At 44.1% G+C, this 27,422-nt stretch overlaps 2 protein-coding genes across 2 annotated transcripts; both read right to left on the bottom strand.

Annotated features, from left to right (window-relative positions):
• Positions 1–440: 440 nt before the first annotated feature.
• On the bottom strand, positions 441–9,239 carry LOC310851665 (lens fiber membrane intrinsic protein-like). The gene is made up of 4 exons (XM_083754285.1): positions 8,854–9,239; positions 4,918–5,073; positions 1,410–1,529; positions 441–940 (listed from the first exon to the last, which is right to left on the bottom strand). Exons 1-4 carry the CDS (start codon positions 9,125–9,127, stop codon positions 768–770), a joined length of 723 nt encoding a protein of 240 aa, XP_083610411.1. The 5' UTR covers positions 9,128–9,239; the 3' UTR covers positions 441–767.
• Positions 9,240–10,828: 1,589 nt separating this feature from the next.
• NKG7 (natural killer cell granule protein 7) lies at positions 10,829–22,578 on the bottom strand. The gene is made up of 5 exons (XM_083754469.1): positions 22,342–22,578; positions 17,435–17,678; positions 14,143–14,289; positions 12,334–12,468; positions 10,829–11,220 (listed from the first exon to the last, which is right to left on the bottom strand). The coding sequence occupies exons 2-5, from the start codon at positions 17,607–17,609 to the stop codon at positions 11,162–11,164; spliced, it is 516 nt and encodes a 171-aa protein (XP_083610595.1). The 5' UTR covers positions 17,610–17,678; positions 22,342–22,578; the 3' UTR covers positions 10,829–11,161.
• Between the last annotated feature and the right edge of the window lie 4,844 nt (positions 22,579–27,422).

The following is a 27,422-nucleotide window of genomic DNA, read 5'->3' as shown; positions in this document are numbered from 1 at the left end:
GTTCTTAACCCAAGGTACTATTTCTGGGTTAGCGGAGTCTGTAACCTGAAGCGTATGTAACCCGAGGTACCACTGTATTTGGACCCTGCATGTCTGCTTGGGTTCTCTACTTAAGAGAACTGTATAGAGTTGGAAGGGGCACCGGTGTTGGCCACCCACCTGCAAGGGAGGAATCACAGCTAAGGCATCCCTGACAGGTGGCTATCTGCTTAAAAACCTCCAATTTTGCTTGATTGGCCACTACGTTAGACTCTATTACAGGGATGGGAAACTTAGGGCCCTCCAGGTGTTGGATTCTTAACTTCCGCTCACACCAGCCAGTGTTGGCCCACAGTCAGGGATGGTGGTTGTTTCAGTCCTGCAACATCTGGAAAGCCAGCGGTTCCCCACTCCTGCTATAGCACCTGTCAAGAGGTGATTCTAGAAGAACAGTCATAGGATGAAGCATATTAAAGGAGTTTATTCAGGAAGGATATAAAGCAAAGAAATAGTGTTTACAAAAAAGTTCAGAAGCATGATGTGAAGTATCACTGCAGTGTCCCTTGATGCCGACATCCATCATTTTTAGCTTAGAGGCAACTGAATGTGTCATCATGATGTTTGATGCTTGCTGGGAATCTCCCGCAAAAAAGTAACCCCTTGCCAAGGTGTCTTCTCACCCTAATTCCCACAGCTCAGATGCCATTGGGTGCATGGTTGCCCTCACGCAACCAGGGCACCCTACCCGCCCAAACTTGATGCCACTTGTATATCTCGCAGCGTTGAGTTCACAGAATCGTCACAGATTTTGATGTGGCCCCCCTCGGCCTCCCTTTGAGGGCACCCTGAGAGGCAGGGTTTTCCAACAAGTCCTCTTTCAGCGTCTTTATAGTCATGCCTGTGAAAAGCTCTGTGGTATCTTCATCCTTCTCCCATTTCTTTGCCACCAAGTGACAAACACCTGTAAGCCAAAAGGAGCCCATTTCAGTTGCTGGGTGCAAGTTGCCCTCCTGCCTGCCTGTCCACTTAACTTCATGGCTCTGGCCACTTGACTGTACACTTGTAATGTATAGTGTTGGTGGCTTTGCCTTCTCTGTTGCTTTGGCCCCACCCACTTTTGTCAGGCGGCCCCTGGAAAGTTTGCCAAGAGGCAATGCGGCCCTTGGGTGTAAGTAAGAAAGCAGGTGGGGGTGAGGCTCGGTAAAGGCAGGTTGAAGCTTGTGGGGCAGTGTCCCATTTGCCCCATCGGACCAGCCGCCACTTATTTCTTGCTGCATCCCAGGATGCTAAATCCAGTGTTTCAGGGAGCCAGATTTTACAGCTGGGGTTGCAATTAATTGCCTAGTGTGCACTGAGCCCTTCTCTGCTTGCATTCAGGAAGTCTTCCTGTCATCTTTCCATAACCCCCCAGGGCTTTGAATAGCTTGTACCTGCCATGGTTGCCAGAATGACAGAGAACCACCCTGGTGCCAGGGACCACGAAAGGAAAGTGTTGGTCATCTCTGTGGCTGCCCTCATGTAATTGAAGAGGCCCATCGCTCCATTGAAGCCTGGAAGGTGAGAGCCAACAAGATAGCAAAGAATGGGAAGGTGAAGCACTTGATTTCTTCAGCACTTAGTCTTTTAAACAGCTGTAGCTTCCCCTAAAGAATTCTGGGAACTGTAGTTAAGGATGCTGGGAGTTGTTAGGAGACCCCTATTCCCCTTCTAGAGCTACAATTTGCAGAGTAGTTCAACAAATGCTTCTTCGTAGGGAACGCTGGGAATTATAGCTCTGGGAGGAATAGGGGTTACCGAACAATTCTCAGGACCCTTACAAACTACAGTGTGTGATTACATATCTATAACTAGTTTGTGAACTGCCTTGGCATTTCTTCTAATCGACAGATTGAGGTTGAATCCTGACAAGACAGAAGTACTGTTTCTGGGGGACAGGAGGCGGGCAGGTGTGGAGGATTCCCTGGTCCTGAATGGGGTAACTGTGCTCCTGAAAGACCAGGTGCGCAGCCTGGGAGTCATTTTGGACTCACAGCTGTCCATGGAGGCACAGGTCAAATCTGTGTCCAGGGCAGCTGTTTACCAGCTCCATCTGGTACGTAGGCTGAGACCCTATCTGCCTGCGGACTGTCTTGCCAGAGTGGTGCATGCTCTGGTTATCTCCCGCTTGGACTACTGCAATGCACTCTACGTGGGGCTACCTTTGAAGGTGACTCGGAAACTACAACTAATCCAGAATGCGGCAGCTAGACTGGTGACTGGGAGCGGCTGCCGAGACCATATAACACCGGTCTAGAAAGACCTACATTGGCTACCAGTATGTTTCCGAGCACAATTCAAAGTGTTGGTGCTGACCTTTAAAGCCCTAAACGGCCTCGGTCCAGTATACCTGAAGGAGCGTCTCCACCCCTATCATTCTGCCCGGACGCTGAGGTCCAGCGCCGAGGCTCTTCTGGCGGTTCCCTCGTTGCGAGAAGCAAAGCTACAGGGAACCAGGCAGAGGGCCTTCTCGGTAGTGGCGCCCACCCTGTGGAACGCCCTTCCTGCAGATGTCAAAGCGATAAACAACTACCTGACATTCAGAAGACATCTTAAGGCAGCCCTGTTCAGGGAAGTTTTTAACGTGTGATATTTTACGATATTTTTTGTTTTTATGGAAGCTGCCCAGAGTGGCTGGGGAGGCCCAGCCAGATGGGCGGGGTATAAATAATAAATTATTATTATTATTCTCAAAATAAAAGCGGATATTCTTCTTATTTAGCAATCCAACACAAATCATTTGAAAGGACCACAGTGGAGTAATCATATTGTTTTAGGTCTGTTGTGGGGGGTCATAAATGTCTGAGTATGTTAACTGGTTAACTGGTATGTTAAAACAGGATGTCAGACCGTATGGTTCTGTCTTAAGATAGATCCATGCATGTATTAGGTCATGTGTGAAAACAGCTTCAAACCCCCTGGAAGTAGCATGTGTGAAGTGTTAATTAAACCAGGCAAACTTGCTAATTTGTGTATAAGCCACCCCTTTAACGCTACCTAATCAACATGTGTAAAATCTCATTAGTACAACAAAGCATCAAAAAACTCTGTATGATAATTCAGATGAGTGGGGCTTCTCTCTCTGTGTGTTACAAAAGACCAGGGTTTAGGTTAGCAAGATTAGAACAGGTGAGCTGTGACAATTCTTGGGAAAAGGCAAGCTGCCAGGGCAAGGATGCTGCTGTGCCTATAAGAGGAGCAACCTCTTACGGCAGGAATGCTGTAGTCGCCTCCATTGTCGGCTTCAGGTTATATACATGTGTAAATAAACCATATACCATAAAGACACCACAGTCTCTGCTGTGCCTTATTGTCCCACTAGAAACTCAGACCTGGGGTCACAGAGCATCTGGCATTCCTGGAACCTCACACTGCTTGGAGATTGGGGGGGGGGGGATTTGTCATGTAACACTGCTGAATTTCCAGAAACCATCTCACCAGTCTGTTTATTTGGCCTCAGCAACCCATTCTTGTGACTGGTCATAAGAACATAAAAAGTGCCTGCTGATTGAGGCCAATGCCTCATATAGCCTCTTGTTCTCAGAGTAGCCAACCAGATGCCTGTGAGGAGCCCTTTCTCCTGTGGTTTCCAGTAACTCCTATTCAGAAGCATTACTCCCTCCAATCATGGAGGCAGAACATCATGGCTGAAAGCTATTGATAACCTTTTCCTCCATGAAATTGCCCAGTCCTCTTTTAAAGCCATCAAATTTTATTATTTTTTGCATTTTATTTATCTATATTTTTCAAATTTTATACATTCCACTAGTTTTATACATTTCACTAATTTTACATTCATTTTGACTTTTCAAAACTCTGCTCCCACCCCCTCTTTCTGTGGTTCCTTAAATTTGTTTTTAATATCTTCCGCATATCCAAATTAACTTAATGTACTCATTTATTCATCTTCTTTAAGTATATACTCTTATATAACTGCAGGTTGTTACAATAATCCTGCCAGTGTTTTTATCTGTTTATAATTTATCTGTAAATATTCAATAAAACATTTCCATTCTTTTATATACCGGTATATAAAAAATGTTACCTTGATTTTTCATTCTTCCAGTAAGTTTCACTACTTCTGCTTATTCCATAAATTTTTGTATCCATTCTTCCTTTACTGCAGTGGTGGCCAAACTTGGCCCTCCAGCTGTTTTTGGACTACAACTCCCATCATCCGTAGCTAACAGGAGCAGTGGTCAGGGATGATGGGAATTGTAGTCCCAAAACAGCTGGAGGGCCAAGTTTGGCCACCACTGCTTTACTGGGACTTCTGCTTCTGTCCATTTTGGGGCAAGTAACATTCTTGCCACTAGTGGCATACATGAATAATTTTCTGTATATTTTAGGTATCCAAATTAGTGGCTATCACTGCCTTCTGTGGGAACGAGTACCATAGTATAACTATGTTCTGCATGGAGATGTGCTTTCTTTTATCTATCCCAAATCTTTTAACTTCGTTGGTTGTTCCCTACTTCTGTTATATGAGAGGGAGGAGAACTTTCCTCTTTCTGCTTTCTCCATGCCACGCATAATTGTACACACTTTTATCAAGTTACCCTTCCTTTTCCTCTAAACCAGTGTTTCCCAAACTTGGGTCTCCACCTGATTTTCTGATTTTTTTTGGTACTACAGTTCCCATAATTCCTGACCACTGGTCTTGCTAGCTAGGGATGGTGGGGGTTGTAGTCCAAAAACAGTTGGAGACCCAACTTCAGGAAACACGGCTCTAAACTAAAAAGTCCTAAATGCTGCAGCCTTTCCTCCATCCCCTTTGATCATTTTGGTTGCTCTTCCCTGCACATTTCCTGGACAGTCGGGTGCTAACCACACGAAGTCATTTTGGGGAACGAAAAGGGGAGGTGGCGGGTTAAATAAGAGTCAGAAGATGGCTCCTCTTACCCGAGACAAAACAGAGGCCGATGGTTAGCGTGGGCCACGTTGTCGTCCACCACTTTGGCGGTTGGATGGGTGTGAGGCAAAGTGTCCCAGTGACCACAGACCCATAGGAAGTCGCAGCAGAGAGCAGCATAAAAAATCTAGATATGTAAATATAGTCTAAGAGAGAAGAAAGAAAGAAACTTTATCCTAGTGGCCTCTGTTCATTGCCCCGGTCCCTAATCTCAGACCTCAGCTCCTCCACTACCACCGCGGTCCCATCTCTGAATTGCTCCACAAGAAGAAGAGTTTGGATTTAATATCCCACTTTATCACTACCCAAAGGAGTCAAAGCGGCTAACAATCTCCTTTCCCTTCCTCCCCCACAACAAACACTCTGTGAGTTGAGTGGGGCTGAGAGACTTCAAAGAAGTGGGACTAGCCCAAGGTCACCCAGCAGCTGCATGTGGAGGAGCGGGGAATCGAACCCGGTTCCCCAGATTACGAGACTACTGCTCTTAACCACTACACCACACTGGCAAGAGGGAGGCTCACAGCCCAAGCGCCATCCTAGCAGATGGAGCAATTCTCTTAAGGTGATGGGCTACCACAGTTCTGAAACACCTCCTGATTGTTCCTGAGGCAGGGCAGTCCGACCACAGTCCTTACTGGAACTTCTGGAACTGAAACTAAATCGGTTGGCCGTTTTTAACAGCCGATGCAGTCACTGAAAGAAAGGTGCCTGGGCAGAGTGACACCATTATAATTTATTCTAAAAGTAATTCTTAAACCACCTAACGTTTCAAAAATTGTCTTAAGTGGTGCACAGTTGTACAAACCAACATTCAACTGCTGCATCAGTATGTTTAAATAACAGAAGTCCAATGATATATTTATCTGTGGCCATGAAGAGGAATGACCAAGACTGGCTTAGATATTGTGTGACTCCAGTCTTGTGTTTTCTTCACGGTTGGTTCAGGAGACCAGGTTTTGACCTGTGCCTTCCCCAGCCCTGCCTTGCTAGGGGTGAGGAGATGATTGCTTGAACTTCTGCTGCTGTGAATGCCAAGGATGAGGAACCTGTGACCCTCCAAACCAGCCTTGCTAACCTTGGGTCCCTAGATGTTGTTGGACTCCAACTCCCATCCTTCCGAGCCAGCATGACCTGTGGTCAGGGATGATGGGAGCTGTAGTTATTTATTGAATTTATATACTGCCCTATACCCAGAGGTCTCGGAGCATTTAACAGAATAAAATCAAAATATAAAACCACAAAATACATACCGTAGATTCCGGCGTATTAGGCGACTGGGCGTATTAGATGACCCCCCTCAAATTGGCAGCTGCAATTTGGGGGTTTGTCTTATAAGCCCAGTCGCCTAATACGCTGGGCAGCTCTGCGTCGGGAGAAAGCCATCCAGTGCGGATCTGAGCCTGCCACCCGCTGCTGGTGCTTTGGAGCCACAGCGGGCAGTGGGCTCCGTTCCACGCTGCCCATACCCGGTGTTTAAGACGACCCCCGACTTTTTAACCTCTTTTCCGGGGTTAAAAAGTTGTTTTATACGCCGGAACCTACGGTAATCAAAATAAAAACAATCCAATAACCCCCCTCCAGGGGTTGGAGGTAGGTTGAGAGCAAGCTGAGGTCGGTGGGGCACTGCCCCATTCCTCACAATGGCCCAACCTTCACTGGTGCTGGATGGCAGAGGTGGCAACTGACTTGCATTGTTTTTTAAAAATTCACGGAGGATAAGGCTATCATTGACCACGAACTCTGATGGCTATGTTCTACCTCTCAGAGGCAGATGCTTCTGAATACCAGTTTCTGGAAACCACAGGAGAGGAGAGTGCAGCTAAGCTTAGGCCCTGCTTTTGGGCTTCCCCTAAATAAGCATCTGGCTGGCTGCCATAAGAACAGTCTGATGGACCAGATGGGCTGCTGGTTTGATCCAGCAGGCTCTTCTTATGGACTTACGACTAGATTATTTTTCACCTTCCCAATATCCTGTTCCTTTCCTGCCTATTCTCAGCACCCGTGAGGTCATGGATGGTGTACCATTCACATACTTGGCTTGGGCTCCCCAGAATAATTTGTTCGTCCAGTGTGGGCAATGGGATCCTGGACTAGATAGATGGACATTTGGTCTAATCCAGCTGGACTCCTCCTCTATTCCTTTTGGCACAACGCTAAGCAAGTTGCCTCTGTACTTGATTCTGCCTGCTGTTTGCTTTGCATGGCAAAACCCACCGGGAAAGGTGGTACCCATCTCTGATCAAACTAGGGTTGTTTGTTTTTTTTAAATTGGGCTTCAAATTCAAGGTATTCCTGGGGACCATGATTTCCCTTTCCCAGAAAGGGGACTAAAACTGAATTCACAGATGTCTGTGTAAGGGTGTTGCGGGAACTGATTGGCTAGTGCCTGTACAGTTACTGGAACTGACACATGATCCTCAAACCTCAGAGCATCTTTGAAACATATATGTTTATTGTTTAACGATGCATGCATATTTGACATAAATGCATCTCTTGCTCTTTGGGGTAGGGGAATCTTTCCCTTGCAGAAAAGCCATGCCATTTCAGGGTGACATTAACATGTGCTGATGCTGGGGGAAAAATTTTTAAGTATACCTGCCCTGGATTCTCTGATCAGTGCCAGACTTGTGGGTTAGGGAACCCCTATTTTAAATCCCCAATGGAATACCCTACCAGGGCACTGTGGCAAATTTACTGGAGGTTAGGGAGCATGGAGCATGGGTAGGCAAACTAAGGCCTGGGGGCCGGATCTGGCCCAATTTCCTTCTAAATGCAACCTGCGGACGGTCCAGGAATCAGCATGTTTTTTCATGAGTAGAATGTGCCCTTTTCTTTAAATGCATCTCTGGGTTAATCGTGGGGCATAGGAATTCGTTCATCCTCCTCCTCCCCAAATATAGTCTGGCCCCACACAAGGTCTGAGGGACAGTGGACCAGCCCCCTGGCATGGAGCAACACTACACAGGGAGCATTGTGGGAAATCAAAATGGTGTCTCTCTGCAATGATTGCCCTTCTGCTTTCCTTCCTTGTTGCCAGGAAGTGCCCCACAATTGTGGGAGAGAGTTTACAAAAAGGCGCTTTGATAAGTGTCCACTCAGAATTGGAGCTGGCCTGGCCAGCAATGCATGGCAGCATGGTTGAGGCTGCACACTCTCAGTTTACAGTGTTGCCCTGTGTGCAGCCTCTGCGTGCGTGGAAATCCCACAAGGCACACAGGTTCTGTAATTTATGCCCAGGGATTCCTCAGCAGAAAGGTCCATGTGGAAGGGATTCTGCATAGGTAGAAACTTTAAAAACCAATTAGACGTGGCCACTGGCAAAAGTCTCCTTTCTGAAGTTTCTTTCCTGAAGTGTTATGACTTAGCCAGCAGATGGAGCAAAAGGCTCATATAATATTGGGTAAGAACACGAAACTCTTGTGTACTGGAAATGTCCAAAGCCCGATGCTGCTTTTAGGATGAACGGAGACTCTTTAGAGCAATCTTGTGGGGTTTCCACTCCGTGATGTGAGCCCTTTTTGCACTTGAATTGCAAATATACATACCCACCAGCAAGCTGAACAGCGTCTGCCACACACTGTTTTTTATACACAAAGGAGGGCTAAATTGCCTTGTCCTTCCTTTTAAAATAGTTGCAAAACTGTTCCAGAAATCTGTGGGGCAAGGTGGGTTGATAATAACTCAGGCACTAGCCACTAGGTGCTTCCACAGCTGGCTTCTATCCCCATTCAAGTACTTTGAAAACCTGCAGAAGCAAACCCCGCTCCCTCAAGGAGAGGCAATAAGAATTAAGTATTTCCTTTGTTTACAAAGAAGGAGAGGAACTATCAAGTTGCCTGTTTAAATGCTTCTATCACTGGCAGGAAATATTGAGACCTTCTACAGTGATCTCTAGTTCAAAATTCTGAGCATTATGTCGCCCTTACTTGGTGTGTCGGCCAGATAGACACAGTTCCCCAAAGAGCATTCCTGCCACAATCCCTGGAACACGAAGATTCCCCGAACAAACCGCTTGACCCAGGATACTGTTGAGATCACTACCACAAGCAGAATGGTCTCCAGGCAAGAGATAGCAATGCCACCTATCCTCAGCCTCTCAATATTCGTTAGCTTCTTGAACCACGTAAGCAAGGGCCATTTGGAAGTGGCAGCAGGACCCTCATCTTGGGGTTGACGGAGGCAATTAAGGCAAGCACCCATCTTCTAGCCTCGGGGCTCATTTCCCTTGGAAAAGAACTGCATTCAGCACCCCAAATTCCCCAACCTTTTGGGTGTCTGAGCTCCAGCCAAAGGTTCTACTGATGAAGGTTGGAAGACCAATGCTCCCATAGTAACTCCAGCATTCTGGAACCTCTCCAGATTCCTGGAGGGTTCTTCCACAGGAAGCGAAGGAGGTCCCATCAGTATTTCCTTCTGCCAACTCAGGACGTGAGCAAGCCACCAACCACCCAGCCAGATTTCCCCTATAGTCAGTTTGAGTGATTTTGGACAACGCTTTGCATGCAGTCCAAAGCATAACCCAGCGCATTCATTGATCCAAGTTCGAGACTGCTGTATCGAGTTTTTTTTTCACCCTGGTACTTTTCAGAATGGAATGCCTAACAATCAGAGGCAGCATAAGCATTCTTAAGTTCCCATGAACCAAATCAGAGTTGTTTCTGGGTAAATGGGCCAGTCTGTAAATAGAACGGAAAACCTGATGGTGGAAAAATGAAATTTTAAAAAGCTTAAAATTCAGAAAGGCAGTTTTGAAACCTGAAAACAACCCTTCCCCCCTCAGGATTTATGAGTCTGCACAAAATTTCTTTCTGCTTGAGCCCTAGAAAGAAAGCTTTAGTTAAAGCTTTGGTTTTTCCAGTAGTGATGTATGGAAGGGAGAGCTGGACCATAACGAAGGCTGATTGCCGAAGAATTGATGCTTTTGAATTATGGTGCTGGAGGAGACTCTTGAGAGTCCCATGGACTGCAAGAAGATCAAACCTCTCCATTCTTAAGGAAATCAGCCCTGAGTGCTCACTGGAAGGACAGATCGTGAAGCCAAGGCTCCAACACTTTGGCCACCTCATGAGAAGAGAAGACTCCCTGGAAAAGACCCTGATGTTGGGAGACATCAAGAAGAGGGGGACGACAGAGGACGAGATGGTTGGACAGTGTTCTTGAAGCTACAGTTTGACCAAACTGCAGGAGGCAGTGAAAGACAGGAGTGCCTGGTGTGCTCTGCTCCATGGGGTCACGAAGAGTCGGACATGACTAAACGACTAAACAAATAAACAACAACAAAGTTAAGGCCTCATTCAGACCACGCATTTAAAGTGGCATGGTACCATTTTAAACAGTCATAGCTTCCCCCAAAGAATTCTGAGAGCTGTAGTTTGCTTAAGGTGCTGAGAGTTGTCAGGAGATCCCAGAGCTACCGTTCCCAGGGAACTAAAATCCCTCTTCCCAGGGAACTCCTTTCAATCCTTTCCCAATGCAAGAGCATAAAAAAACCCCCAAAGAGCCCAGCTGGACTAGGCCAGTGGCCCATCTAGTCTAGCATCCTTTTCTGACAGTGGCCCACCAGATACCTATGGGAATCCCCCAAAGCAGCACTCTTCCCACTAGTGTTCCCAGTAACTTATATCTGAAAGAATACTGGCTCCACCAGTGGAGATACATCATAGTCATTGTGGGTAATAGCTGGAGACCCTTCCTGAACCTGTCTCACCCTATGTTAAAGCTACCCAGGTTGGTGGCCATCACAAGTTTTTACAGGAGCAAGTTCCATATCTACACTGTGTGAAGAAGTCCTGGTCATGTTGTCCCCTCCCCCCCCCCCGCCCTGAATTTTCTACATTTTGCCATGGTTAGAGATTAAGGAGGAGGCAAAGGCAAGGATGAGAGAAACTGTCGGTGTGTTGTTTTTATTTTTCCAGCCTTACATTTAGTTCTCCACATTTCCACATCGGTTTGCGGTTTGGTTGGTGGCCCCTGCGAAACATCATTTGTTTGCAACCAGTGATTCCATGGCAGATGCCCAACCTGTAGACAAGGCAATGCAGAAAAAGCTCCCTGAAGGCAAGGCAGCTCAGGTGCCCTATAGGGGGCGCTGTGAATCGATTGGGGATGAAAGCACTATTGGGACAGTTTGGAAGGGGATTTCACTGGCATGGGAAAGGTTGGGGACAGGCTTCCTTTGTGTGTTGTGTGTCGACTGCATCACAAGGTTGCCTTTGCTTCTTAGGAACCAGGTCCTCACACATTCTCATAGCCAGGCCTTGAAGGGCACAAGTGTGCAACAAGGCTGAAGATGCCTGCAATGAGAGGAGAGAGCAAGAGAGGGAAGAAATAAATTCAAAGTGGAACAGCCTCAGGAAGCCAGAGCCAGCCTCACATGGCATTGACACCTTCTGTTTATCAACCTTCTGACTCTCACGGGAGGCTGGGTGCCTCTGACCATGTGCAGAGTTCATTTCCATCCAAGGGAAAGCATTTGTTTTTAAAGAGACCTATAGACAAAGTGCTAATGAGCATGTGCAAAGGCCTTCCTTTTGTGTGAAGCGAATGTTTCCTTACTTATCCAGAGACTGCCTATAGGCTGGTGGTTGTGCAATGCAGAACCCAGAACCTCAGGTAGCTTGCCGAAGGTCCATTGACAGTGCATGTCACACATGTCAGGTGCTGCTATAGAGCTACCTACTTTGCAGAGCTCTACGTGGCGGCAAAAAGGCATTGGAATGAACGTTCACACTGCCTACGCAATGCCAGGGATGTAGGTGAGTCTGCCCATTTTGGTTGCTCATTTTCACAATCTTAAATTCAGTTCTCTCCAGTTCTGAATCAGTTTGTGGGGTTGTTTTTTAAGCAGTCATGAAAATTCACTGGCATTTGAGTGCAAATTTCTCCTTAAAATAGACATGCTTGTATGCAGTTTTCACTCATGCACACATCATTGCAAAGCAATTTCCTTTAACACAATGCATTCTTGCACGTTGATTTCACTAATACAGTGCACACTCGGGTTGCGAACGTGATCCGTGCAGGAGGCATGTTTGCAACCCGCAGCGCCGCGTGTGCGCACACGCAGGTTGCAGTTCGGCACTTCTGCGCATGTGCGAGCGCCAAAACCCAGAAGTAACCTGTTCCAGTACTTCCGGGTTCAGCGTGGTGCACAACCTGAAAATGTGCTACCTGAAGCATCTGTAACCCAAGGTACATGCATCTCCATGTACATTTCGCCTTAGTACACATTTTTGTACGCATTGAATTGCCAGAGAAATGCATTGCAAAATTCAGAGGAGTGCAAATGTGAAAGGCTGCTTCTGTTTCACCTTGCGTATTGTTTCAGAAAGCGCAAATGGGATAAGTTTGCCTTTAAATGCGAAGTGACTCTCTTCCCCACTCCCTTCCCCACCCTCCCTACTCACCAGTCAGGAACAGCATGGGAAATGCTACCCAGGCAAGATAGAAGGACCATTCATAGGTGAGCTGGATTTGAGGGTCCCTGTTCTTCCCCCAGGATTCAGTGGTGAATACGACTACACCAACCAGAGTGAAGAGTGCTACAAAAGAGCAGAGGAGTCAGGGCAGCCAACATAGCACTGGTTCACACAGGCAATCTCACCACTCAATTATCAAGGGATGGCTGGTATGTATGTTGCAGATCTAACCCTACTGGCTGGTGTCCATTGATGCCAATAGGGCAGAAGGCAGGAAGACGAACAGTAGGTGGCACTGCCAGAGGCAGTGATGGGAGAGAATCAACTAATTCTAGTTTTGTCCCCTTCCTCCTCCCTGCTGAATTCTACAAAAGAAACACTGAGGCTATGGAGGAGGAAGCCATCAGCCGGGGCCTCCCCATAGACTGGTCATAAGTCAGAAGGCAGGCAGGTGAGGGCTGCCTGGGGGCAGACAGGTTGGTGGGGCAGTGTGCCCCATTGGCTCTAATGGCGCAGCCTCTACTGGATCTAACACAACGGAGAGAAATTTTGTACCTCCTCAATCATAACACAATTTTTGGTGTCTCCATGTTCTTGTATCATCATCGTCATCTAAAAAGATCATGGCACTCAGTTCACACATCCAAGTGCAAACTGTAGGTTATTGCACTAAGGGTGCATGGGCCCTACTACATCTGATGGGTTTTCCCTTTGCTTTCATTACAGGCATAGAGATGGTTGGTTTAAATCAGGATTGCAATGTGAGGCTTATCTCATCCTTTCCCAACTATGAAGCTGATGCATAGGCTCTGTCTCACAGGGTAGGGTTGCCATATTTCTAGAAGTAAAAATCCGGACACAAAAAGTTGTTGAGCTTTTTTAGTGGAGATTTCAAAAAGCTGGACATTTGGACAATTTCCCGAAGTTTCCCCTAGACCAGTGGTTCTCAACCTGTGGGTCCTCAGATGTTGTTGGATTACAACTCCCATCATCCCTGAGCTCTGGCCTTGCTAGCTAAGGGTGATGGGAGTTGTAGTTCAACAACATCTGGGAACCCACAGGTTGAGAAAGGCTGCCATAGACGCTAAGTACGTCATTGGAATCCCGGAGGTATGACAACCCTACCATAGGGGCCAAGGCAGATTTAGAGCAGCACAACCGATTCTGCCACACTGGGCGCCTAGCTTAGGGGCCCCTGTGGGGTGTTGCAAACTGTAACATAGCAAACTGAGCAAAATGGAAGGTGAGGGGCAGGTGACAGGGTGCACTGAATTTTGGCCTTCCACAGGGGGCTGCTGAAATTTGAAAAACTGCCCTTGCTGAGGGCCCTTGTTTTCCTTCCTGCTGGTGTGGAAGCTCCCTTAAAGGGCTTTGAAATGTTTTAAGCTCGGCCTTAGAGGATGAAAACACCCCACGCCTTTCTATGCTCCAGTTGTCCTTTCCCCCTTACAAGATCCTCTTTCTCAGTTCTAGAGCCATGCCTGATCTCTTCGCGGGATAATAATGTAAGAAAAGTCCCACGGCATCAGCTGAAAAGCCCATCTAGTTCAGCGTCCATTTCTCCCAGGGGAAAACCAGGGGCTTATGGGGTCCAAAAGCAGGCCCAGAACACAGCCACTGCCTCCTCACTTGCAATTCCCACCAACTGGTCTGGAGGGGCATACTGTCTCCGATAGAGGAGGTAGACCATAGCCATTGTGGCTAGTGGAAGCTGACAGCATGTGGGGCATAGCCATGAGGCTATTTAGCACCTGCGACCGTGAGCAGGTTCTTCCTCATAACCTTTGGCACACCTACCACCTGTGAAGGCAACGATGGACGTGACAAAAACTCCGCCAAGAAAGCCACAGTTGCAAGGCATGAAGGAGGCGGTGAGAGAAATGACCGAGACCAAAGCTGCCAGGGAGCCCAAGATCAGGAACGCACGTGTGGCAAGGATGTATTCTGTAAATCAAAGCATTGAGGGGAAAGAGTTAGTTGAGCGTGTCTTCATTCCTTGTACCTGGAACCTTCCAGAAGCCTAAAAAAGAGAGAAGAGGTTCGTTATGCCCATTGAGTAGACCCATGGAAGGCAATAGTTACTTGCCACAATTGATCTTATTGGGCATAACCAAGGTTGGATATCACCCATGATGTTTGACCATAGCTTGAAGGTTTAGTTATTAAAGTGTAATTTACCAGTTTAAACTGAAAAGGCTTCAGTGAAAGAGGACCAAGTGTGAGAAAGAGGATATTTGCCTAAGGTTACAAAATGTAACCTTGGCTTGAGGTGAATATAGTTCCCCCATCTGTTGTTGTTGTTGTTGTTGTTGTTGTTGTTGTTGTTATCATTATTATTATTATATCAAAAAGTACACACAGGTCCCACTACCTAAACGTTCATTATACAAAAATTCACTTATCCAAACAGGAAGAGTTAGTACCCCTCTGAAGAGTTTAAAATTGAAAAAGGAACACGACAAGGCTGCCCTATTTCCCCTTTGCTATTTATTTCGGTTCTGGAGGTGCTCTTGAATATGATTAGAGGGGACCGGTTGGTGGAAGGAATTCAGGTCGGAGCGAAACAATATAAACTTAAAGCTTTTGCAGATGACCTAGTTTTGACCCTGCAGGAGCCAGAATCTAGTACGAAAAGAGTATTACAATTGATTCAAGACTTTGGTCGGGTGGCGGGATTTAAATTAAATAAACAAAAAACCAAGGTATTGGAAAAAAACTTGACAGATACAGAGTCAGAACTGTTTCAGAGAGAGACAGAATTAAATGTGGTTAAAAAAGTAAAGTACCTAGGGGTAAACATAACAGCAAAAAATCTGCGTCTATTTAAGGACAACTATGAAAAATGCTGGTCAGAAATTAAGAGAGACTTAGACAGTTGGACAAAATTGAAACTTTCTTTGTTAGGCCGAATTGCTGCTATCAAGATGAATGTATTGCCAAAAATGTTGTTTCTGTTCCAAACACTACAGATTGTAGACAAGACGGAGTGCTTCCGGAAGTGGCAGAGAGACATCTCTAAGTTCGTCTGGCAGGGCAAAAAGCCCAGAATTAAGTTTAAGATATTAACTGATGCGAAAGAAAGAGGAGGCTTTGCCCTGCCAGACCTAAAGTTGTACTATGAGGCCGCAGCTTTCTGCTGGCTAAAAGATTGGCTACTTCTCGAAGACACTGACGTACTGGATCTGGAAGGTTTTAACAATGCTTTTGGTTGGCATGCATACTTATGGTATGACAAGGTTAAGAGCAATAAGGCCTTTAAGAACCATATTGTCAGAAAAGCACTGTTTAATGTCTGGACAAAATATAAAGACTTATTGGAAAACAAAACTCCAAGGTGGCTTTCACCTCTGGAAGCTAAGGCCCGAAAAAGACCCGATATGGAGGCCAAATGGCCAAAATATTGGGAAATATTAGAAAAAGATGGAGACAATTGGAAATTGCAGAGTTTGGAGAAAATGAAGGATAAAGTGCGAGACTGGTTACACTACGCTCAGATTAAAGAAGTCTTTAAAAATGACAAAAAGCTAGGGTTCCAGGTGGAGAAATCGAAATTGGAAACAGAACTCTTAGAACCTAAGACTAAGGTACTTTCAAGAATGTATAACTTGCTGTTAAAATGGAATACACAAGATGAAATGGTTAAATCGGCTATGATAAAGTGGGCGCAGGATATTGGGCATAATATCATGTTCGAGGACTGGGAAAGGTTGTGGACCACTGGGTTGAACTTCACTGCATGTAATGCTTTGAAGGAAAATGTAATGAAAATGATATATAGATGGTACATGACCCCAGTTAAACTTGCCAAAATATACCATTTGTCTGATAACAAATGCTGGAAATGTAAAGGAAATGAAGGAACATTCTTTCACCTCTGGTGGACGTGTCCTAGAGTGAAGGCCTTCTGGGAAATGATATATAATGAGTTGAAAAAGGTATTTAAGTATACCTTCCCTAAGAAACCAGAGGCCTTCCTCTTGGGTATTGTCGGCCAGAGGGTGATAAAGAAGGACAGAACTTTTTTCCTGTATGCAACAACAGCAGCAAGGATACTCATCGCCAAGCATTGGAAAACTCAAGATTTACCCACACTGGAAGAATGGCAGATGCAACTGATAGACTATATGGAACTGGCCGAGAAGACCGGCAGAATCCGAGACCTGGGAGAAGAGAGGGTTGAAGAAGACTGGAAGAAATTCAAGATTTATCTACAAAAATACTGTAATTTGGTCGAATGTTAAGAAGGATGCTAGATCATAAATAATTGAGCACCACTAAATTAGATGGAATTAGGACGATAAGTGAGACTGAGGAAAAGATAAACCTTTTGGAGAATCATTAGATTATATTCAAATGAACGGGAAGTAAGATTGTAAACAAGATGATAAATTGCTGGCAAAAGTTTGTAATGATGCAAGTGGGAGCGGGAGACGTGAGGGAGTCCAAAGAAGTTATGAAACTATGTTATGATATATGTTATATTGTTTATTATCTTTGCACCTATATTTTAAAAAAATTAATAAATATTTATAAAAAAAGAAAAAGAAGGAAGAGTTAGTACCCAGACCTCTCTATACACACCACAGATGCAGATATCCAAACTGCCAGACCTGTATGCAGTACTGTAAACAAATAAGCAGCCTTAAACAAACCTCATTTTTGTGTTTTTTCTGGTCTGTAGAAGCCATTTGTCAGAAACCATGGTGGGTGGGAGGGAGACTGGACAAATAAGAGAGCCCCCCCCTTCCTTGTTTGCCTTTTGCAAGGTTTCAGAGGGTTTTCCTGGGTGTTTTCAGGATCAAAATTCTGTGGTCAGGATTGCATTAGAAAGTTTCCCATAGAAATCAATGGAAACACTAACCTAATGAGTGATTTCCTGAGAACGCATTGTGTTCTGATAACTGGTCCTGCGTGTACCACATGCATGGTGGATTTTCTGAGGGGATTTTTTACCGAGAGTTTTTGAGAGTGCCACAGCAGATGTCACCAGGCACACTCGTGCCCCATAGAACCTTGTTGATGACCCCCCCAACCCATAACCTTTGTGTATGGGGTGGTGTCCCTTGGCAGCTGCCACCATTCTTCTTACCATTAGCCTTGGTTGGCGTCCAGCAGTTCCCATCCATGCACTCCTGCCAGAGGCCACTGTGGGCAATGCCAGCCGGTCCGTAAGCCACCAGCCAGTAATCGGTGGTCAGGGCGATGAACAAAGCAATGATGCTTATGGAAGCCACCGGTATGCTTAAGATTCTGCAGAGCAGCATCCTTACGATTGTATGGAAGAGCCTTGGCAAAATGAATCCCCGTAGGCTGGTTTCTTGCCTGGAAGGACCCTGAGGGCACAATCAAGAGAATGGGGTTTTGGAAGAATGGCAGATGAAAGTGATAGACTATATGGAACTGGCGGAAATGACTGGCAGAATCCGAGACCGGGGAGAAGAGTCGGTGGAAGAAGATTGGAAGAAATCCAAAGACTATTTGCAGAAACATTGTAAAATTAATGAATGTTAAAATGATGTCGGATTGAAATGAAGCGGCCTTAGCAACAAGGTTAATAAGAACATGTAAAAATGGATTGATAACAGATGAAAATATAAAGTTATAATATGTTAAGATATAGAATTAACATAAAAACAAAGAGGGTAAGGATTTGCTGAATTAACCATGTGAACTGGAATACAAAAAAAGGGAGGTGTGAGGAGGTCAGGGAAATAAGTAAATGAAATCTAAGATATGAAAAGATTGATTTGTTTTTAACTGTTTTCTATTTATTTTCTTTGTATTTTGCATTTTTTTCCTATGTATTTTTGTACTTTTTGTATTATTCCTTTTCCTTCTTTTTTATTTTGTAACTTTTTTCTTTTTGTAAAACTTTAATAAAATATCTTTTTTTAAAAAAAAAAAAACAATCAAGAGAATGGGATTTAACGCAGAAGCAGAAAGCATGGAAACAACATTGGGTAACAAGGTGCCATAGGCAAACAGCCTGCCCCCCAGCAAAGAAGCAACCATGGTGGTGTAATTTGGAGCACAGGGTGGGGAGGGATCAGTTCACAGACATTCGTGCCATGGGTGGCGCAGTGAAGGGACCACTAACCAGGTGGAGTAAACTGTATTTTACTAACATTTATTTTAGTATTTACTGCCTTGGATGAAAAAAAAAAGTGGGGTTGTAGCCAACTAAGTTTTCCTCAGTGTAGACTCCTTGAAATGAATGGACCAAACTTCGGCATGTTCATTTATTTCAATGGGTCTACACTGAGGATGATGTCGTGTAACTTGAAAGACTTATAATGGCATGAATTTCACACATCAAACATTAAACTACCCATGCATAATTAATAAAACTAAAAAAATACCTGGTGCTTAATAGTTTTAGTAATCCCTTGTGGTAAATTTGATTACTGGCAAAACATCTTCAAGTGTATGCAATTATAATGATTTTTACCTCATATTTACTGTTGATTGCATTAATGTGATTTTGTGAAATCAGGGTTTTACTAGAGCCTCAGTTTAATTAGATTGAACTATAGATGAAATTCAAAGACTATTTAGTTAAATATGTTAAGATAACTTAATTGGAAAAATTTGCAAATATCAGATAGGCTTAGAATTTATATATGTATTGTTAGAGAATAACATGTTTAAAGTTAAAATGAAAAGAAAGAAAGATGTTAAGTGATTACCGGTAAGTTAATTTTATGAGAAAATTGGTTTTGGAAAACTGTTAACAACGATATACACTGAAATTCAGCCAGGGGGATTTGAGGAAGTCACTTAAAAATGTTACTAAGATTGGATTAAGTACAATTAAGATGTTTGTTTGTTTGTTTGTTTGTCTGAAAATTTTGGAAAACCAATTTTTATTTTTATTTTTTGAAAATAATAATAATTAGATTGAACTAACTCACCTTCATAAAGCCATAGTCTGGTATTTGTGACTTTTCTTATTGAATTCTAAATTCAAATCTGTGGTTCTGATTTAAATAAATAGCAATAGCAATAGATAGCAACATGATTCAGGGGAGGGGGAGTACAATAGATTTCCTGAGATCCAAGTCCTTAGGCCCTTGGAGCCAGTGTGGTATAGTGGTTAAGAGCAGTGGACTCGTAATCTGGTGAACTGGGTTCACTTCCCCGCTCCTCCACATGCAGCTGCTGGGTGACCTTGGGCTAATCATACTTCTTTGAAGTCTCTCAGCCCCACCTCACAGAGTGTTTGTTGTGGGGGAAGAAGGGAAAGGAGAATGTTAGCCGCTTTGAGACTCCTTCAGGTAGTGATAAAGCGGGATATCAAATCCAAACTCTTCTCTTCTTCTTCTGTGAGTATACACTGGAGGGTGACATTCCTACAGGTATGGTGTCAGTGTGTATCATTCTTGGGCAATATCCAGAGTTCGCAGCTTGGGCCACCAATAAAATTTCCCAGGCTGCCTTGGAGAAACCTGCTGCTGTTACATGCGGCTGGCTGTGGGGCTCTCCAAATAGTGTTTTGCTGCAGGACCCCTCCACCTTGGGGATGGTCCTCCCTGGGGTCCCCCAGAACAAAGTTTGAAAGCCACTGGCTGGAGAGGCAAGGTTGAAATGTGCTAAGTAAATAAAACTGTTTCTTTCTGGAGGGACATGATGAGGGGGGTTGAATTCAGTGGTTATGATGACAGCTCATAGAGTCAGATTCATATTTAACCTTAAGCCACTTCCTGGAGCCTTCACACTTTGAGTGTTGATGACATCAAAGGAACTTTGCTTCTGAGTCCTGGTCTCTGCATGCAGCAGGCCAAGGTAGTAGAATAGACTGCACCGCTTCAGACCTCAGAAGTGTGTGAGTGTGTTTGTGGGGGGTTACATATTTAATATATCTGTTGCAGTCAAAAGTCCCTGCAAACAGAAACCCAGCATGGCAGGCAAAGGGCTGGCCTTGAACATTTCCTCTTGAAGTGTTACCTCTTCAGTTTTCAAAGAAATAACTGTGTGCTTGCATTCAGAACGCGGGTGGCACTGTGGGTTAAACCACAGAGCCTAGGGCTTGCCGATCAGAAGGTTCAGAAGCGTTATTTTTCAATGGGATGGTACACATATCAATCCAGTAGTTTTCCCCTCCTGAACTACATTTCCCACCAACCTTAACAAAAGAGTTCCCAGGATTCTTTGCAGGAAGTCATGTGCATTAACTGTGGCTTTAAGTGTATGTTGTGCATACAGCCTCAATCAAATTCAGGGCCAAGAACAGATAATTTCAGATGTTCTGCAACCTTTCAATGGACCATCAGTGGTCCATGGGTTACATCTGAAGACCTCTGGTCTACAGTGGCTCTCCATTGTTCTAGTCTGTCTTTCCTAAGCCAACCCTGAGATGAATCTGGCTCAGTATTGTCTGCAGTACACAGTTGGAAATGAGGTGTCCAGGTTTTTAGACAGGCCGTGTTCCCACCCCTGTGGGGACCAAACCTGGGACTTGCTTCTCTTCAACTGAGCTCAGGGGTGCCAACTTGAATAAAATACTGTGGGGGCCCAGGTAAGCCCCACCCTGCATAATCAGTCCCATGATGCAGTGCACACACACCATTTGAATGGGAATGCCCATCAGCTTTGTGGGTCCCTGGCCTCTTCAAATATTTTATTGTGGGGGCCAAAGCCCCCATGGCCCCTTGGAGTTGGCTCCTGTGACTGAGCTACAATTCTTCCCCTTTAATTCAGCCCATTTATTTATTAACTGTATACAGCATGCCCTTTCTCTCTGAAGGGTTTCCTGGGCAGCAGCAGGCAATATAAAATCCAATAACTGAAACAACAGCTCTACGTGCCTTAAATGTGCCTTGAATGTATGGTGTGAATGCAGCCTTATTCCAACTTTTACTCATGCCATGATATACAGAAATAACCCATAGAAAAAGTTCAAATCAGAACACACACACACACCATTGCAAAACACAGCAGTGGGCAATCCTATGGCATTTTTACTCACAGTGTAAGGAGAACGAATTTTGCAAATGCCAAAATCTCGCCACTGCAGGAGCAAAGGAAACCATTCCTATCAGAATCTCTATCTCAGAACAACTGTTAGGGATGTCCTCTTCGCCTCTCCTGCCTCCACCTGCAGCAATAGGGACTTTTGCACCCCAAGCAGGCTGAAGGAGGGATGGGGCTTTGTGAACTGGGCAGAGATATTTGTCAATAATTATGATGCAGAAAGCATATAAGGATGACACCCAAGAGGATTGCTTGTGCAGGTCAATTCTGTATCCAGGGCAGCTGTCTCCCAGCTTCATCTGGTACGCAACTGAGACCCCACTTACCCGTGGACTGTCTTGCCAGAGTAGTGCATGCTCTGGTTATCTCCCGCTTGGACTACTGCTATTCGCTCTATGAGAGGCTACCTTTGAAGGTGACTCAGAAACTACAACTAATACAGAATGTGGCAGCTAGACTGGTGACTGGGAGTGGCCACCAAGACCATATAACACCAGTCCTGAAAGACTTACATTGGCTCCCAGTATATTTCCGAGCATAATTCAAAGCGTTGGTGCTGATCTTTAAAGTCCATGGCCTCAGCCCAGTATTCCTGAAGGAGCGTCTCTATCCCCATCGTTCAGCCCGGACACTGAGGTCCAGTGCCGAGGGCCTTCTGGTGATTCCCTCACTGCGAGAAGTGAGGTTACAGGGAACTAGGCAGAGGGCCTTCTTGGCAGTGGTGCCCTCCCTGTGGAACGTCCTCCCATCAGATGTCAAGGAGATAAAGAACTACATAGCTTTTAGAAGATATCTAAAGGCAGCCCTGTATCGGGAAGTTTTAATGTTTGTCGTCTTTGTTTTTATATTTGGCTGGAAGTTGCCCTTGCAACTTCCCTAAACCTTACTCTAGACCATACTGGCTGGGGGCACTGGTGGAAACTGTCTCTTCAAAGCATTTGAAGGTGTAGCAGGTTGGGGAAGAGCCTGCTTATTTTTTTCTAAAAAGGGAGGGTTAGAGAGGAGCAGAACTGTTGCCATCCTTACCTGGCTCTCTTTGCAGAAAGAACAAGTGTTGGTCAGATAGCGATGCTGAGGACTCCAGAGCAGGAAAACGTGTGTCAGGAGCTGCTGGCTTGAGGTTTTGTAGGAGGAAAGGCTGGTCCTTCTCAGCGTGGGGTCAGGACAGAGCTCTGGTTGCAAGGGAAGGAGCCTTATTGGTCTTCTTCTATAGTCTGTCTCAGCTCTGCTTTCCCCGTTTCCCTCCTCCCTGTGTATTTGACCCCCTCCTCCTTTTGCCACGTCACCCCCAAATTCTACTGCAGCTCTTTCTTTCTTTCTTTTTAGCACCTATCGTCCTCTGTGCCCCCCATCCTGGGGAAGTGGTGCTTGTGGGGGGAGACTAAAGTGTCTGTGGTTTATGTGGGGAGATGCTGCAAAGTTCTCAGGGTTGACCTAAGATTGATCGCTTCCTGAGGCCCCAGGCAGCACAGCACACCCCACCTCTCCCCTGATTCCACAAAGAGGAGCTGACCAGGCTGGCAATTTTCTTCTTTTAATTCAACATAACAGTCAGATAAACAATCAGCCATAAAGAAGGCTGATCGCCGAAGAATTAATGCTTTTGAATTATGGTGCTGGAGGAGACTCTTGAGAGTCCCATGGACTGCAAGAAGATCAAACCTATCTTTTTTTTTTTCCATGTGTAATTTTTATTAGTTTACATAAATCAAGATACAAGACAGACTATAATATTCCACTTAATATCACACATATTTTAAAAGTGGCTTCCTTCAACCTTTCCACAAATCATCCGTATTAATAAAGGCAAATAATTCCGCATTTCTTATTTTGTAGTGCCGTTAATCGTTCTAGTTCATCTGTTTTTCTTTAGACATTACCCTTTGCTTCTTACAGAGCTCCCTTAAAACCCACTAGTGTTATCTGTCCATCGCTTAAGTTTTCCAGATATTTCGTAAGACTTTCCCAATCTTTTACAAACCTCTGGTCTTTTATATATCTGATTTTCCCTGTCATCTTATCCATCTCCACATAATCTAGTAATTTTGATCTCCAATCCTCAATTGTCGGCAAACCCTCTAATTTCCAATTTTTAGCTAACAGGACCCTTGCTGCCGTTGTTGCGTACTGAAACGGCTTGTAATCTTTCCTTTTTATCTCCCTTCCTACCAATCCCAGCAGGAATGCCTCGGGTTTTTTACAAAAGTATAGCTTAAAATTTTCTTCATTTCATTATACACACTCTCCCAGAACCCTTTAACCTTTTGGCATTCCCACCACATATGGTAGAAGGTCCCCTCTCTTTCCTTGCACTTCCAGCATTTATTACAGGATCCGTACATTCTGGCTAATTTAACGGGAGTCATATACCAACGGTAGAACATTTTCATTAGATTCTCCTTAAGTGTCACACAAGCCGTAAACTTAAGATGTTGTTTCCATAGTTTTTCCCATTCTTCGAAGTAGATGTTGCGGCCAAAGTCTTTGGCCCAGTATGTCATTACCGACTTGACGTCCTCATCAATTAGGTTCCAGTCCAGTAACTGATTGTACATTTTAGACAAAGTTTTTATATTATTTTCCAGGATCTCAATTTGGAATCTAGAGTTTTTATCAGCATATCCTTTATCTTTGATATCTTTCCTAAACATGTCATTTATCTGGAAGTAGTGTAGCCAATCATAAACTTGGTTCTTGACCTGCTCGTACGGCCTCATTTTCCACTTTCCTTCCTCTTTCATGACCAGTTGTTCATATGTAGCCCAATTGGCCCTCATATTGGTTTTTTTAACGGACATAACCTCTAATGGTGACAGCCAGTGGGGTGTTTTTGGTTCTAGCACGTCTTTATACCTTTCCCATACCTCAATCAGTGGGCCCCTAAATATGTGATTTCCAAATTCCTTATGCGTTCTCCTCCGCCCATGCCACAAGTAGGCGTGCCACCCAAATCGATTGTCGTGGCCCTCTAAGTCCAACACTTCTCTGTCCTCCAGATTGATCCATGTCTTCACCCAGCATAGGCATGATGCCTCGTAATATAATTTCAGATCCGGCAGGGCGAAGCCTCCCCTTTCCTTCACATCCGTCAACAATTTAAATTTTATTCTGGGCTTCTTCCCCTGCCAGATGAATTTTGAGATCTCCCTATGCCAGACTTTAAATATCCTTGTACCTTTGATCACTGGGATATTTTGGAAGAGAAATAATATTCTTGGAAGTACGGACATTTTAATTGTGGCTATTCTACCCCAAAATGACAATCTGAGCCTGCCCCACGTTTCTATATCTTTCTTAATTCCTTTCCATACTATTTCATAATTATTTTTAAATAAATCTATATTTTTTGGCGTTACCCATACTCCTAGATATTTCACCCTCTTAGTCACCTCTAATTCCGTTTCTCTTTGTAGTTCTTCAACTTTGTCCTTGTGCATATTCTTAACTATCATTTTTGTTTTCCTTTTATTAAGTTTGAAGCCCGATACTTTTCCAAATTGGTCAAATTCTTCAAGTACCTCTTTTGTTGAGTCTAATGGATCTTCCATTGTTACAACCAGATCGTCAGCGAAAGCTTTAATTTTATATTCGTTCTGACCGACCCTTACTCCTTTTATTTTTTTGTTGTCTCTTATGGAATTAAGTAAGACCTCTAATACCATTACAAACAGTAATGGGGACAGTGGGCATCCCTGTCTTGTTCCTTTTGTTACTATTATTTCTGCAGTCTCTACATTGTTTATTATGAGTCTTGCCCTTTGTTCTGTGTAGATTGCTTTTACCCCGTTGTAAAATTCAGTGCCCACTTCCATATGTTCCAATTGTTTCAGCAGGAAATCCCATATTACATTATCAAACGCTTTCTCGGCGTCCACGAATAACAACAAACCTTGCTTATCGCACCTGTCTGTTAAGTATTCTATAATGTTTATTATGTTTCTTATGTTGTCTTTCATTTGCCTACCCGGCACAAAGCCGGCTTGGTCTTTGTGTATACTTTCTACCAGAATGTCTTTTAATCTCTTTGCTAGGATTCCCGCAAAAATCTTGTAGTCTATATTTAACAGGGAAATCGGTCTATAGTTTTTGATCTGCTGTAAATCTGAGTCTTGTTTAGGAATTAATGTGATCAATGCCTCCTTCCACGACTCTGGTAATTCTCTTTCTTTGAGGATGTTATTCATTACTTCTTGCAATGGGGTCAGCAGAACTGGTTCCATCTCCTTATAGTATCTGCCGGTAAACCCATCCGGGCCTGGGGCTTTCCCATTTTTTAAGTTCTTAATTGTTGCTTTGATTTCTTCTATCTCAATTAGAGCGTTCAGCTTCTCTTTTTCTACTGTGGAAATCTTATTGATGTTCTTAGCTTTTAAATATCTCTCTATTTTCCTCATATTATTCCTTTCTGTATTTTTGAAGAGTCCTCTGTAAAAGTCCAAAAAGGCTTTCCTTATTTCATTGGGCTTATTTATCTCTTCTCCTTCTACCTCAATTTTGTTTATTGTATTCTGCTCCTTCCTTTTTTTTATTTGCCAAGCCAATAGCTTCCCAGATTTATTAGCATATTCGAAGTTCCTTTGTCTTAATTTCTTAACTTTCCATTCTATCTCTCTATTTATCAACATCGCGTACTGGGATTGTAAAACTTTAATGTTCTCTTTTATTTTCTTATTTTTGGGATTTTTAGTTAATTTCTGTTCGTTCTCTAATATTTGTTGTAAAATTTCTTTTTTCCCTTTCTCTCTCTTTTTATTCTTGATTGCATTTTGTTGGATAAAGAAGCCCCGCATCACCGCCTTGCCTGCATCCCACACCACCTTTGGTTTTGTACCATTACCTAAATTATCTTCAAAATATTCTTTTAACCTGTTTTGAGCTTTCTCTATTATCTCTTGGTCGTCCAGTAAATAATCTTTCATTTTCCATCTATTTAATCTTCTTTCCAGCCCCTTCAATTCCATTTTTACTGGGTTGTGGTCGGAGATTGTTTTAGCCTGTATCCCCACCCTTGCGGCTCTTGGGATTAATTCTGCCGAGATCCATATCTGGTCTAATCTTGAAAATGAGTCATTGGGTTCTGAGTGATAAGTGTGTTGTTTTTCCAAGGGGTATTTAAATCTCCAAACATCCACTAGATTGCAGTTCTGGACCAAAGAGAAAAAGGTTCTAGGTAGCTTTCCTTCTGTACTTTTCGTGTCCCTTTGTCTGTCCAGCTCTAACGACACCACGCCGTTCATGTCTCCCAAAAGTATAATTTTCTGATCAGCGTAATCAGATAACTTTCCTTCTAGCCTCCTAAAGAACTCTGACTTATTAACATTCGGCGCATATATCCCCACTACTATTACCTTTTCTCCTTGCCAATTAATTTGTACTGCTGCTATCCTTCCTTCTTCATCTTTAAATAATTGTTTCGCTTCGATTTGTTTATTAATATAGATGACCACCCCCCTTTTTTTACTCCGATCTGACGATACAAATTCATTCCCCAGTCTTTGGTTAGTCAAGACTCTTTTATGTTTCCTCGCTATGTGCGTCTCCTGCAGGCAAATAATATCTAGGCCTTCTTTCTTTAGGATATGCTCAATTTTATTCCTCCTGCCCCTATTGTTCATCCCATTAACATTCCAGCTGTAAATTTTTAACGCCATATTGATTTCCTAAGGAGAAAGATAGAAAGAAAGATAGAAAACGGCTGCTATTTCCCTTTAGACTCCTTCCTCAAACCTATCCATTCTTAAGGGAATCAGCCCTGAGTGCTCACTGGAAGGACAGATTGTGAAGCTGAGGCTCCAGTACTTTGGCCACCTCATGAGAAGAAAAGACTCCCTGGAAAAGACCCTGATGTTGAGAAAGATGGAGGGCACAAGGAGAAGGGAACGACAGAGGACGAGATGGTTGGACAGTGTTCTTGAAGCTACCAGCATGAGTTTGACCAAACTGCAGGAGGCAGTGGAAGACAGGAGTGCCTGGCGTTCTCTGGTCCATGGGGCCACGAAGAGTCAGACACGACTAAATGACTAAACAACAAACAGTCAGATGCAAACATCGTGGAAACTGTCACAGCTCTCACATCCCCCCCCAACAGCATCCCAAACATCCCAAAT

Source organism: Podarcis gaigeae (genome assembly GCF_964106915.1).
Source record: "Podarcis gaigeae genome assembly, chromosome: 8".
In the NCBI taxonomy this organism is placed as follows: domain Eukaryota; kingdom Metazoa; phylum Chordata; class Lepidosauria; order Squamata; family Lacertidae; genus Podarcis; species Podarcis gaigeae.
Note: the sequence above shows the minus strand (reverse complement) of the source record. Positions and strands in the feature narration are given on the sequence as shown.